The 13,036-nt window shown below is 49.8% G+C and overlaps 1 protein-coding gene across 2 annotated transcripts in view; it reads left to right on the forward strand.

The window, feature by feature from the left end:
- The window catches only part of LOC310876369 (uridine-cytidine kinase-like 1), a 45,287-nt gene that overhangs the window by 6,804 nt on the left and 25,447 nt on the right, over positions 1-13,036 (forward strand). For both annotated transcript variants that reach the window (XM_083789897.1, XM_083789896.1), the window contains exon 4: positions 11,333-11,503. In XM_083789897.1, the coding sequence (XP_083646023.1) occupies positions 11,333-11,503 (171 nt within the window). The remainder of the gene's footprint in view (positions 1-11,332; positions 11,504-13,036) is intronic.

Raw genomic sequence — 13,036 nt, forward strand, 5'->3', positions numbered from 1 at the left:
TCACCGTCACAGCCCATGGCCAATAAGTGATATTAATTAAAGTAGTATTCATATCAATGATGTTCTACACCACATTGGGACTGAAAAGTCAATGGCTACTCTGCTCACTGAATTACAGCAAAACAGTTTTGTTACCTTTTTCTTTAGTCGGGGAAATTAACTGATCTTGGATACCCTTCTTAGGACTTTCTTAAAGTCACCTGCAGTAATGTCAGAGGTGAAAGCATTCATCATAAAGGTTTTCCTCCCAGATTTCCCTGGCTGGTTTGTGGATTTGGACTGACATCAGAGGTCAGTGGTCACGTCTCACAAGCCTGCTTCTCTATCCTCTATGATGTGGTCAATTACTAAATCAATTGAAGGAACATAATATATGATATATAATTGGAATAATATACGTATGATTCATGGTCTGATGCATTTATGTGGGTGAATTTGAAAGGGGTTGGACTTGCAAAAGCATTTGCTCAGCAGTGTTGTCACTGACTTAAATAATTTCTCTTGTTTCTTTCTGATTACTTATGTATATTCTGTTCTCATCTGTTCTGTTGTCAACTCTCTGTCCCCCAGCTGTTGGTTTAGTTTTCCTAACGAAACCAAAAGATGCTGTGTGCATACATAATAAGTCCCTAATGCTCCCCATAGACTAGGGACATTCTTTACCCGCTCCTGTGAGGCATGAAATCTTCTTTTCTCCTGATTAAACAGCACTGTCTGTAGTTGGCATGACATTAAGGTTAACAGCACCGCTGTATACAGGGCCTCAATGCTTGTGGTGTTCTCAACTGATTAACTGTAGTATATGGTTAAATGCTTCCAAATGTGCCCACAAATACAGTATCACTAGCATGTTTTTATGTTATCGTCAGACAGCATATATCCTCAATGATTCAACTGGATAGTATGTATATTGTGGGGACTGAACGACACCAGGACACTCAGTGGTACAGCATCTCGCCTACAGGCGGTTTTATTATATACAGATCCGTGGGTTTGGACATGCGATCAAAATCATCAAATCATAATATACAACTTATAAGCAATGTCAGTGGTGGGAGCTCCAGGCTTTCCCCTCTTTCCCTAAGGGTGGCGCTGGCCGGCTCTATCCCTACCCCTCCTCACGGAGAATCTGTGACAGTCTTATAATATCCCGCCTGGTTCGAGACACAGTGACGGGGGCTTTCCCTTCCCCGTCTCAATCTCACCAGCGGGTTTGTTAATGAATGGGATTAGTATCCGGAGCGTGTTGCCTGTATATGGGATAGAGAGAGATGAATTAGTGCTTGCCCCTTCACATACAGAACGCTGTGAGTTGTGTGTGTGTGTGAGAGTGGAGTCGCTTACCGCCAGTGCATGGCCCGACCTGTCTCTGAGAGCGTCATGGGAGAAGTGAGGGCAGAGGCAGCCTCGCCTACATGTTGTCTCTCTGTCTGGCTCCACAGGTGGCCTTGATTGGTATTCATGAACTTGAGACAACATGTAGGCGGGCACGTAGCGGCTGTCTACCAGCTGGCCGAGTGGTGGGCGTGGCCTTCTCTGCTGCACTCTGCCTCTCTCCCACTGGCTCTCTCGGGACCCATGCCTACCTGGCGGCCTGTTGCCTAGCGACATGCCACACATCCTCCCTCCAAGCTTGCCGGTGGCTCCGGAAGCTTCAGTCCCTGTCCCTTCCTCGTACCTCCTGGAGAGCGCGTCTGCGTGCGCTATTTCCTTCCCGGGCCGGTGTTGTACATCGAACTTGTAATTCTGCAGCTCGAGGAACCATCTGGTAACGCGGTCATTCCTGTCTTTGTTGCGGGACATCCACTTCAGGGGGGCGTGATCTGTGATGACGGTGAACTGCCTCCCCCAGAGGTAGTATCGAAGGTGATGAATAGCCCATTTGATGGCGAGACATTCCTTCTCCACTGTGGCATAGTTGCGCTCGTGCTTGAGCAGTTTTCGACTGACGTACGTTACCGGGTGTTCCTCTCCGTCTATGACCTGCGAGAGCACGGCTCCTACCCCCGTTCCCGAGGCGTCGGTGTGGAGGACGAAAGGTTGGCTGAAATTCGGGGCAATGAGGACCGGTTCCTCACATATAGCCGCTTTCAGCGTGTGGAAAGCCTCCTCCGCCTCGGGGGTCCACCCTACGTGGTGGGGCAGGCTCTTCTTGGTCAGGTCATAGAGTGGCGCTGCAAGAGTGGCAAAGTCTTTAATAAATTTTTGGTAATAGGCAATGAGCCCCATAAATGATTTCACCTGCTTCTTGGTGATCGGTCGGGGCCATTCACTCAGCCGTTCCACCTTCTTCCGCTGGGGTTTGACGCAGCCTCGTCCCACTGTGAAGCCCAAGTAATCTGTCTCCGTCAGGCCGATGCGACACTTTTTGGCGTTGGCTACAAGCCCGGCTTTACGCAGCGCTCCAAGCACTGCTTCGAGGTGTTGTAGGTGGGACCGCCAGGTGGCGCTGTGGACCACGATGTCATCCAGATATGCTCCGGCAAAGTCACGGTGGGGTCTCAGGACCCGGTCCATTAGCCGTTGAAACGTGGCGGGTGCTCCATGGACACCGAACGGGAGGACGGTATACTGAAACAGGCCCTCCGGGGTGGAGAAGGCGGTTTTTGGCTTGGCCCGTGCCGATAATGGGACTTGCCAGTACCCTTTTGTGAGGTCTAGTGTACTGACGAACCGGGCGGGGCCCAGCCGCTCGATCAACTCGTCCGCGCGAGCCATCGGATACGCGTCAAACGTTGACACTTCATTTAACTTCCGAAAATCATTGCAAAAGCGCAATGAGCCATCTGGTTTGGGCACTATTACTATAGGACTGGCCCAGGGGCTGTAGGATTCCTCTATCACGCCTAATTCGAGCATTTGCTTTACCTCGTCCTTGATCGCTATGCGGCGCGCCTCGGGTATACGGTACGGCCGTTGACGGACCACCTTACCGGGGGTGGTTTCAATGTCATGTTCGATGACATGCGTGCGTCCTGGCCGTTCCGAGAACACATCCGCGCACTGGCTAAGCAGCTCCTGTACGTCCTGCCGCTGCGTCGGTGACAGGTCTTCTCCTATGGGGACAGGGGGAGGTGGGGAGAAGGTGGTGAGTGAGAGACGGGGGGGAACAGTGCTAGGCGCGTGCCACTTTTTAAGAATGTTCACATGGTATATCTGATGGGGTTTTCGCCTGCCTGGCTGTCTCACTCTATAGTTGACCGGGCCGATGCGTGTTGTTATGGCTGGCTCTGGGGCCATAACGAAGAAGGGGGAAACCACACCGGAGGACAATCCAAAAATAAGTATTTTATTTCATACTTGTAGTGAATAGTAAATAGTAATTAAAGAATTGAATAAACAAAGTTTCCAACTTAAATTGGCAGGGAAACATGCTGCCCAAAATCTAGAACCAAAACCAAACAAATGAACAAGGGTGCTCTCCAGCAGCTGCCCCTGCAGCCTGTGGAGAAATGCAGATCTGTAGTGCTGTGAGAGCAGGTGTCTTAAATAGTGTTTGGGGAGGACACTGGCCAGGTGTCTCCCCTTCCACTCATCATCTCTGGCTCCGCCCTCCAACACTGCAATGGAACTGTTAAAGGCACAGCCACACATACACACACAGAACCCACATAGTAGACTAAAGGCCCAGGGGGTCGTCACATCCCCCCCCTCGAAAACAGGGTCCCAAAGGGAACCCTTGCCCAACATTTGTGCTACAAAAAAAAACAATCGGAAAATGTGTACATACTTTACTTTACAAGCAACCCCACTGAAACTAACCCCCCCAGCTCACATCTGCATCACTCTTTAGCCTCACCCACTCTCAGCAACTGGTACCTTGAAGCCTTTAAGAGGAAGGTTAAGACATAATGCAAAACAGATTATGAACACAGGATTAATCCATGAGGCTCCAAATAAAGCATCCACATCAAGTTACTTCCATTTGCCAATCACTTTTGCCATGTTTTTCCTTTCTGTGTGCATTACAAATGCAAACAGGGTGAAAACTCAATTGTGCCTTGTGCACCTGTGACACAGAAGGTTTCACAAATTTGACATTGACAGATTTGTGTCTGTCACTCTCCAGAAACATAATGTCATCACTTGGGCTGAACATTTTTCCCACAGAGCATCCCTTAACAGATTTGGGTTGAGCTATCTCCAAATTAGGGACCCAATCAGCCACTTTGATGGACTGATTTTGTTTTTCAGTTTCATGACAAGTCCGACAGGTTTTGATGTACATTGCCACGCTTCTTTTAACACGGGGCCAAAAGAACTTTTTGGACACTGCATCATAAGTTTTGCGCACCCCCATATGCCCTGACTCATAGTGAGCAATGCGCAAAACTGACTCCTGGAACTTGGAAGGAATGACAATTTGGAAAATTGAATTTCCAATTAACCCATTGCCATGTGGCACACATTTACGAAGCAGCACCCCATTTTCAATGAAGTATCCCTGTGCGCGATTTTTCACCTCCTGTTTGGAGATAACCAAACTGAACAGCTCTTTCAGTGTGGGATCGGCTTTCTGCTCCCTCACCAACTCAGCATGGGAAATGGACCTAGGAAGGTTAGACAGATATGCAGTTTCGTCCTGGCACTCCACGTCAACTGCAGGTTCTAGCAGCTGAACAAACTGATCTGCAAAAACCCGCTCCCCTGCCACATCAATTCCAAGTACAACAGTCACCCCATTAATAGGAAGAGCTGGTCTCACTCCCATCCTGACTTCACCTTTAAACAGAGATGAATAAAGCATGAAGTTGTGTACCGGGACATGGAAAACTGACATCTCCATGCCCAACACAGGAATGAACGACCCAGTGTTGGTCTTCTGAGAAAACGGCAGAACTGAGGAAAGGATAAATGACTTAAATGAGCCTGTGTCCCGCAAAATGGTTACTGGCACTTTCTCTGTGTTACCAATCAGCGACACATATCCTTTTGAAACAAATGGAGAAAAGGTACTTGACATGTTCGGTTGATCTATGCCACTCGAAAGTGACACTGCAAAAGCAGACGGACTCGGCCCAGGTGAGGCATACTCATTACGTGACTTAAGCACAGGGCACTGGTGTTTCCAATGTCCTGGCTGATGGCAGAAATGACAAACATCAGAGTAATGTAGAGCACGACCAGCCGGTCCACTCCTACGCTCCGACTCCACACTCCCACTGGTCCTGGCAGGGAAGTATTTTCCCCCAACCACCTGGCCTGTATCCCTGCCACCCCCAGACCCACCAACATAGTTCTGGCTGTCCATCCTCGCTTTGTGCGTCAATGTGTATTCATCTGCAAGCGCTGCAGCGTCGGCTGCAGTCTTTGCCTTCTGTTCACAAACATACAAGGCCACCGGCTCAGGGACTGAGTTTTTAAACTGCTCTAACACAATCAGCGCAGACAGGTCATCGTAGTCCTCCACACCTGACGCCACACACCAGCGCTCGAAGTGTGTTGACAGGTCACGGGCAAACTCAAGGTAGGACTTATTATTGCCTCTCTGCCAACTCCGAAACCGCTGTCTATATGCCTCGGGAACTAGTTCGTACGTACGCAGCACTGCTGCTTTGACCACTGCATACCTGCTGCTGTCTCGTGTAGACAGTGAGGCGAATGCCTCCTGAGCACGTCCAGTGAGCACGCACTGTAACAGGACCGTCCGGTCCGAATCATCCCAGCACCGAGCGTCTGCCACCCGCTCGAACAGAGTGAAGAACACTTCCACCTCTTTCTCATTGAACTTGGGTACCAACCGTAAACTGTTCAAAATGTTGCCATTGTCACCACCTGACTCGCCCCTCTTTACCTCACTCATCGTACCATCTCTCACCAACTTGAGCCGTTCGCCCTCAATATCCAACCTTTTCATCTCCGCTTCATGCTTTAACCTTTCCATAGCCAAATCTCTTTCCTTCAGTTGTAATTGCAAGGTTAACTGTAAGGTTAACAACTCCTTCTGCTGTTCGAAGGTTAGCCCAGTGGCCCCCGCGGGCAGTGAGACTAAGGCTACATCCTCCTCCTCAAACGCAGACTGCTGCGGGCTCAAAACGTGCTGCTCATACAGCATCTCCTTTATCATGACCTTGACCTTGTCTTTCCCCGCCCTTTTGTCCGGAATGTCAATGCCGTAATGCTCTGCAATAGACAATAATTGGTCCTTGTTAAAGGATTCCAAGCCCTCCTCTGATGGATCAGAAACAAAATCAGAAACCTCCATGGCAAAACCAAACCAAACAAAACAAAACAAAAACAACTCCAAGCCAACGGAAACAAAAGAACGTAGCGCATTCAATTAACAGAATGCCCAACAAGCCAAATTAAGTTGAGCCTCCCCTCTAACTGCCTAGCCAAAACCTCTCTAAATCTCAACCCTAGTCTTCAGGGGATAGTTGGGACAGGTAATTATGCACGTGAAACGTTGGCGAGGGAAAAGTCTCCAGCAAGCTGGCCACCTCCCCAAGTCCAAAGAAGTGCTCCCGAGCGTATAGCTCTAACCCTTTCTCCCCACACTACGTTTCTATCTAAATGCTCACAAGTCCCAAAGGGGAAATGCGCTTTGCCTTACAGAGTCAGCCCAACAAAAAATGACTTCAAACAACAAAGTAGATTACTTACGTTCTTAAGCACCGTGACCACAAGCAAACCCTCCGATGGTTCCCCCAAATGAACTTGAATAGAGAATCCCCAATGCTGACGTCACTGGACTTGCAGACTCCCCTATTCCCACGGCTCCACCCCCTTGCTGCCACAAAGGATAGGTGCGAACCTGAACTTGGCTAGCTCATTAACTAAACAAGCCGCCCAAACTACCACAACAACAAAGTTTTGTAGCTTACCAAACTTTTAGCTTTAAACGAGCCCCCATGTTATGGCTGGCTCTGGGGCCATAACGAAGAAGGGGGAAACCACACCGGAGGACAATCCAAAAATAAGTATTTTATTTCATACTTGTAGTGAATAGTAAATAGTAATTAAAGAATTGAATAAACAAAGTTTCCAACTTAAATTGGCAGGGAAACATGCTGCCCAAAATCTAGAACCAAAACCAAACAAATGAACAAGGGTGCTCTCCAGCAGCTGCCCCTGCAGCCTGTGGAGAAATGCAGATCTGTAGTGCTGTGAGAGCAGGTGTCTTAAATAGTGTTTGGGGAGGACACTGGCCAGGTGTCTCCCCTTCCACTCATCATCTCTGGCTCCGCCCTCCAACACTGCAATGGAACTGTTAAAGGCACAGCCACACATACACACACAGAACCCACATAGTAGACTAAAGGCCCAGGGGGTCGTCACAGTGTCTCCACCTCGTAGGGCCCCTGCCACTTGGCCAGGAACTTGCACTCGCTGGTTGGCACGAGGACGAGCACCTGCTCGCCCACCTGGAACTCTCTCACGCGCGCCCCCCGGTTGTAGATGCGCGCCTGGTCCCGCTGTGCGCGTTCCATGTGTTCGCGCACCATGGGCCAGACTTTGCGCGCTCTCTCCTGTAGCCTGTCAACATGCTCTATTACACTTCTGTGCGGGGACGGCTGCGTTTCCCACGCCTCCTTTGCTATGTCCAACAGTCCCCGGGGTCTCCTCCCATATACCAATTCAAAGGGGGAGAAACCTGTCGAGGCCTGGGGAACCTCGCGAATAGAGAAGAGGACATAGGGGATTAGCTGGTCCCAATCTTTCCCGTCTATGTCAACTAGTTTCCTGAGCATCTTTTTTAACGTTTGGTTAAAGCGTTCCACTAAGCCATCCGTCTCGGGGTGATAAATGGAGGTGCGGATGCGCTTGATCTTTAGCCATTTATACAGCACGTTTAGCATGCGTGCCATGAAACAGGTGCCCTGATCCGAAAGAATCTCCGCCGGTATTCCGACTCTACTAAATAGCATTAAAAGTTCATGTGCTACTGTTTTGGCCGTGGCAGAGCGGAGCGGGATGGCCTCGGGGTACCGGGTGGCATAATCGAGTATTACCAGTATGTAACGGTGCCCTCTAGCGGATTTCGGGAGGGGTCCCACAATGTCCATGGCTAGACGCTCAAATGGAGTTTCAATAATAGGCAGCGGTACTAGGGGATTTCTATATGTGGGCCGCGGGGCCGTTTTCTGACACTCAGGACAACTTTGGCAAAAGGTTTCAACAGCCCTCTTAACTCCCGGCCAGTAAAATCTTGCCAGTATACGCTCATAGGTTTTCTGCACAGCAAGGTGCGCGCCTAACTGATGCGTGTGTGCAAGATACAGCACCCGAGTGACATACTGTTTTGGTACTAGGAGCTGCTCTACTTCCTCTTCTCGCTTGTCCTTAACCACCCGGTATAACAGTCCAGCTTTACACATAAAGTAGGGGAAATTCAGTACACTCACCCCGCTCTGCTTTTGTCCGTCGATGACGTCAACGCGCTGCCGCGCCATCTCCAAGTTGGTGTCGCTCCACTGTGCTGTAGCGAACTCCCCTACCCTCGGAGAGGAGGGGGTGTCCGCGTTGGGGAACTCAGCGAAGGGGTCCGCTCCTGGGTTGCAGGGTGGTCCGGGGTCCCCTTCAGTGCCGGGGTCGTCAGCGCTGTGGGAGCTGTCACTTCTCGAGGCGTCAGACGGGGCTCCAAACGCTGGGCATGCGGGTCGTGTTCCGCGGGGTGGCTGTGGTCTGTTTTGGCGTCGGCGGCGGCGTGATCGCCTCCCTGGCGGCCTCTCCACGCCGGGGCGCCAGTGTCGCTCGAACAGGGTGCAGTCATATCCGATCAGCAGGGGGACCGGTAGGGTTGGCACTACGCCCGCTGACACTAGTGTGGTGCCGCGGGTGGTTTGAATGTGTATCTTGCTTACTGGATAGTCACGCTGGTTTCCATGCACGCAGCTGACGGGCATGGTGGTCTCGCTCACAGGCCCGGCATAGTCGGCGTGGACCAGTGTCACTGCGCTGCTTGAGTCCAGGAGGGCCTCCGTGTCGACGCCGTTGATTCTCACCGGGAGGTTGGTGTGGCCGCGGCGGTCGGTGCCCGTGTGCAGGCAGCGTCTGCCGGCGTCGGTGCTAGCCGCAGAGGGCATCGGGACATCGCCCCCGTGACGATCTGGGCAGGACCAGGAAAGGTGGTCAGCCTGGCCGCACACGTAACAGCGGCGGGCCTGGTCCTGGTTCCGCGGGCTCCTCTCCTGTTTGCCCGTGCGCTGTCGGGGTGGTGAGCGGCCCGCTGGCGGTCCCCTCTTATCCCGTCCTGTGCGCTCCTCCTGTTTGGGTTTCGCTGCTTCGCTCCTGGTTCCTTTCATGACGTCCAGGGTCACCATGTAATTCTCTACGAGGTTCACCAGCTCGTCAACCGAGCCGGGGGCAACCTGGGCTACATACTGTCGGGCGTCTGGCGGCAACACTCTGATACATTTATCGATCACTACTCTATCTACTGCGGGCAAGTCACCTGCTGTTGTTAACCAGCTATGAGTCAACCGGCCCAGGGCCGCTATTTGCGCGCGGGGTGGCTGAGAGAGATGGAAGGTCCAGTCATGGAAACGCTGTGCGCGTGCCGGTAAGCTGAGGCCCTGGCGAGCGAGTATCGCTATCTTTAGCCGCTGGTAGTCTCGGGAATCTGCGAGGGACAGATCTCCCCACGCCCGTTGTGGTTCCCCGGTGAGAAACGGCGCCAGGATGTTGGCCCAGTCAGCCACTGGCCAACGCTCTCGAGCCGCGGTGCGCTCAAACAAATCAATGTACGTCTCGATGTCATCTTCTGGCGTGAGTTTAGTGAGTACTTCGGTTGGGTTGCGCGCAACGTTAGCCTCTCTATGGAAATGGCGTACTAACTCATGGACAGAAGCTTGTAAAATGTTTTGGCTCTGGAGGAGCGCGTCAATTGCCTGGTCCCTATCCATCTGTCCCGGAGAGGTCGGTGTGGTTCAGTTTGTAAAATCCCACTATTCTCCACCACTTGTGGGGACTGAACGACACCAGGACACTCAGTGGTACAGCATCTCGCCTACAGGCGGTTTTATTATATACAGATCCGTGGGTTTGGACATGCGATCAAAATCATCAAATCATAATATACAACTTATAAGCAATGTCAGTGGTGGGAGCTCCAGGCTTTCCCCTCTTTCCCTAAGGGTGGCGCTGGCCGGCTCTATCCCTACCCCTCCTCACGGAGAATCTGTGACAGTCTTATAATATCCCGCCTGGTTCGAGACACAGTGACGGGGGCTTTCCCTTCCCCGTCTCAATCTCACCAGCGGGTTTGTTAATGAATGGGATTAGTATCCGGAGCGTGTTGCCTGTATATGGGATAGAGAGAGATGAATTAGTGCTTGCCCCTTCACATACAGAACGCTGTGAGTTGTGTGTGTGTGTGAGAGTGGAGTCGCTTACCGCCAGTGCATGGCCCGACCTGTCTCTGAGAGCGTCATGGGAGAAGTGAGGGCAGAGGCAGCCTCGCCTACATGTTGTCTCTCTGTCTGGCTCCACAGGTGGCCTTGATTGGTATTCATGAACTTGAGACAACATGTAGGCGGGCACGTAGCGGCTGTCTACCAGCTGGCCGAGTGGTGGGCGTGGCCTTCTCTGCTGCACTCTGCCTCTCTCCCACTGGCTCTCTCGGGACCCATGCCTACCTGGCGGCCTGTTGCCTAGCGACATGCCACAATATCCATGTACATACTGTATATATTTTGTATGTATATGTATTGCCATACATTGTGCTGCAAGGCAAGACGTTTATTTGTATAGAACAAGGTGATTCAAAGTGCTTTACACAAAACATAAGCATTGAGAGATTAAGGCACAGAACATCAAAACTGTACTGAACTTAGTGAACTGTCAAACCACCTTTCTGTAGCATCAAGATACTTACTGTGTGCAAGATTGTTGTTGGATTTTTACATTGTGGCCAAAAGCCACGACATCTAGAAAATGTTTTATCTGTAAAGTATTTATGTCCTCTCAAAAGTAGACCAATCACTGCTCACTCTGCTACATGCATGACATCAAGAAACAGAAAGAAGCAGCATGAAAAAACATCTCTGGCCATGAATGAATGCAGCATGAATGGACACTTGGACAGTCTGTAATACCAGGAAATATGTTGAAGTGAAAAGCCAACATATAACTTTTAAAGAATGTAAAAGTTGCATGATTTTGTCCGTCTTAATTCGACCGTTACGTATCGCACCGTGTGATGTGAAAAAGGTCAAATCATGATTACATGAGTGCAAGTTGAATTGAGTCTACCAGTGACGAGATGAAACTACAACCTACGTCTGCCAATGTATCCCGTATGACAAAGGAGTATTTTGTTTGTTTGTCAAGCCTCTTGGGGAAATTCATCTTTACGTGTGTGTGTGTGTGTGACTGTGTGTCTGTCTCTCAGGTATTAAATAAAGAGAACCAGGAGCTTGCAGCCAAGAACGAGTATAACTTTGACCACCCAGATGCCTTTGACTTTGAGCTCCTGGTCACTGTGTTGAGGAAGCTAAAGAAAGGCAAGAGCATCAAAGTTCCAGTATACGACTTTACCTCACACTGCAGACGTAAAGAATGGGTAAGACCTCTCATAATAATGTAGCTTCTGTCTGTCTGTGTGTTTTAGGCAAATTTTGTGTGTGGTGTGTGCATGTGTTTATAAAAATGAAAATGGTCAATGTTCATGGTTCAAATGGTCAATATATGACAACATATATACAGACAATGATAGTATTGATGCACGTACTGTATGGTGGTCCTTTTTATCAAAGTTATGTTGATGTGTGGTCTATCCAGTAACACATACTGTACATACACACACCACAGTATTTCCAGTTGTCAATGCCTACTAATCCACCAATCACTATGGTTTAATTAATGTGTCCTATTCATTACCCGTCATGCTCCACTGCTGCAACAACAATAATGGCTGATTCCCTGGCAGCGGACATATCTCTGCAGTATAGACTGCACACAACAAGAACACTACACTAGAAGAACTGCTTTCCCAGTCACCTCTCTCTATCTCCTCGCAATGTAATTTAATGGCTGGAGGACCCGGCACCTCCCAGGGGACACGTGACATGACTTGTTAACCAAGAAATAATTTTACGGACCGTTTTGGATTGGCCTTGAGTTTAATTACATCACGTCTTGCACAAAGGACGGTAGTTGGATAGGGTCTAGCGCAAACTAGTCGTTGCACTAGACCGCTAAACATTTGTGTGTGTGTGACTGTGTGTGTGTGTGTGTGTGCGCGCGCGTGTTGTGTGTGTAACTTAAGCTAAATAAATTGTAGGCCATCATAATACCCTTGTTCCATCACACACTAAATGTAGAGGTCACCTACCTTTTCTCTGAGCTTCTGGCTTACTACGCACGCACACCTACCTCATACACACACAACTTGCACTCCACATGCCCACTAAACACACACTTAAGTCCTCTGCAAGTCCCTGTATTAGGAAGGAACTAAGTGGGAATGAAGAAATCAATAAACAACTCATCTCTTTCTTGAACATTCACTCTCTTTCGCATGTTTGCTCTGTCTCTCTCTCTCTCAATCTGACTCTCTCTCTCTAATCAATACAGAAGTGACCAGTCCATTGACTTTAGCAGTGAGTAGGTGTGTGCGAGGTAATGGGATCATGACATACTCTGGACCATATTGTTTTAGATCAAAGTGATTACGCACAGAAGTGCGTGTGTGTGCGCGCGCGACACACACACACACGTACATACACATAATGATACATATTCTGTTCACATCTTGGCCCAAAGTATTTGTGGCTGTCATGGAAATGTTCAGTGTCCTCTGCACTGACACTGACTGCCTATTGTGCACGCACGCACACACACACACTCACACACACTCACACTCACACACACCACACACTCTCTCCTGGGAGTGCTTGTTGTAGGGTGTTATCAGATGTCTGCAGAGAGGCAGGTCAAGGCAGTTTGCTCAGTGCATACGCCAGCATCTGGTAGGATGACTAGAAGGCTGGAGGATGTTGTGTGGCAGGACAGATTGAGTAAATAGTGCTTGCTTTAGGACAGTCTTGTTGTCATTGTGCACACTACTGATACTAGTACAGTAGCACGAAGACTT

Source organism: Protomyctophum parallelum (assembly GCF_964188405.1).
Source record: "Protomyctophum parallelum genome assembly, chromosome: 19".
Lineage (NCBI taxonomy): Eukaryota > Metazoa > Chordata > Actinopteri > Myctophiformes > Myctophidae > Protomyctophum > Protomyctophum parallelum.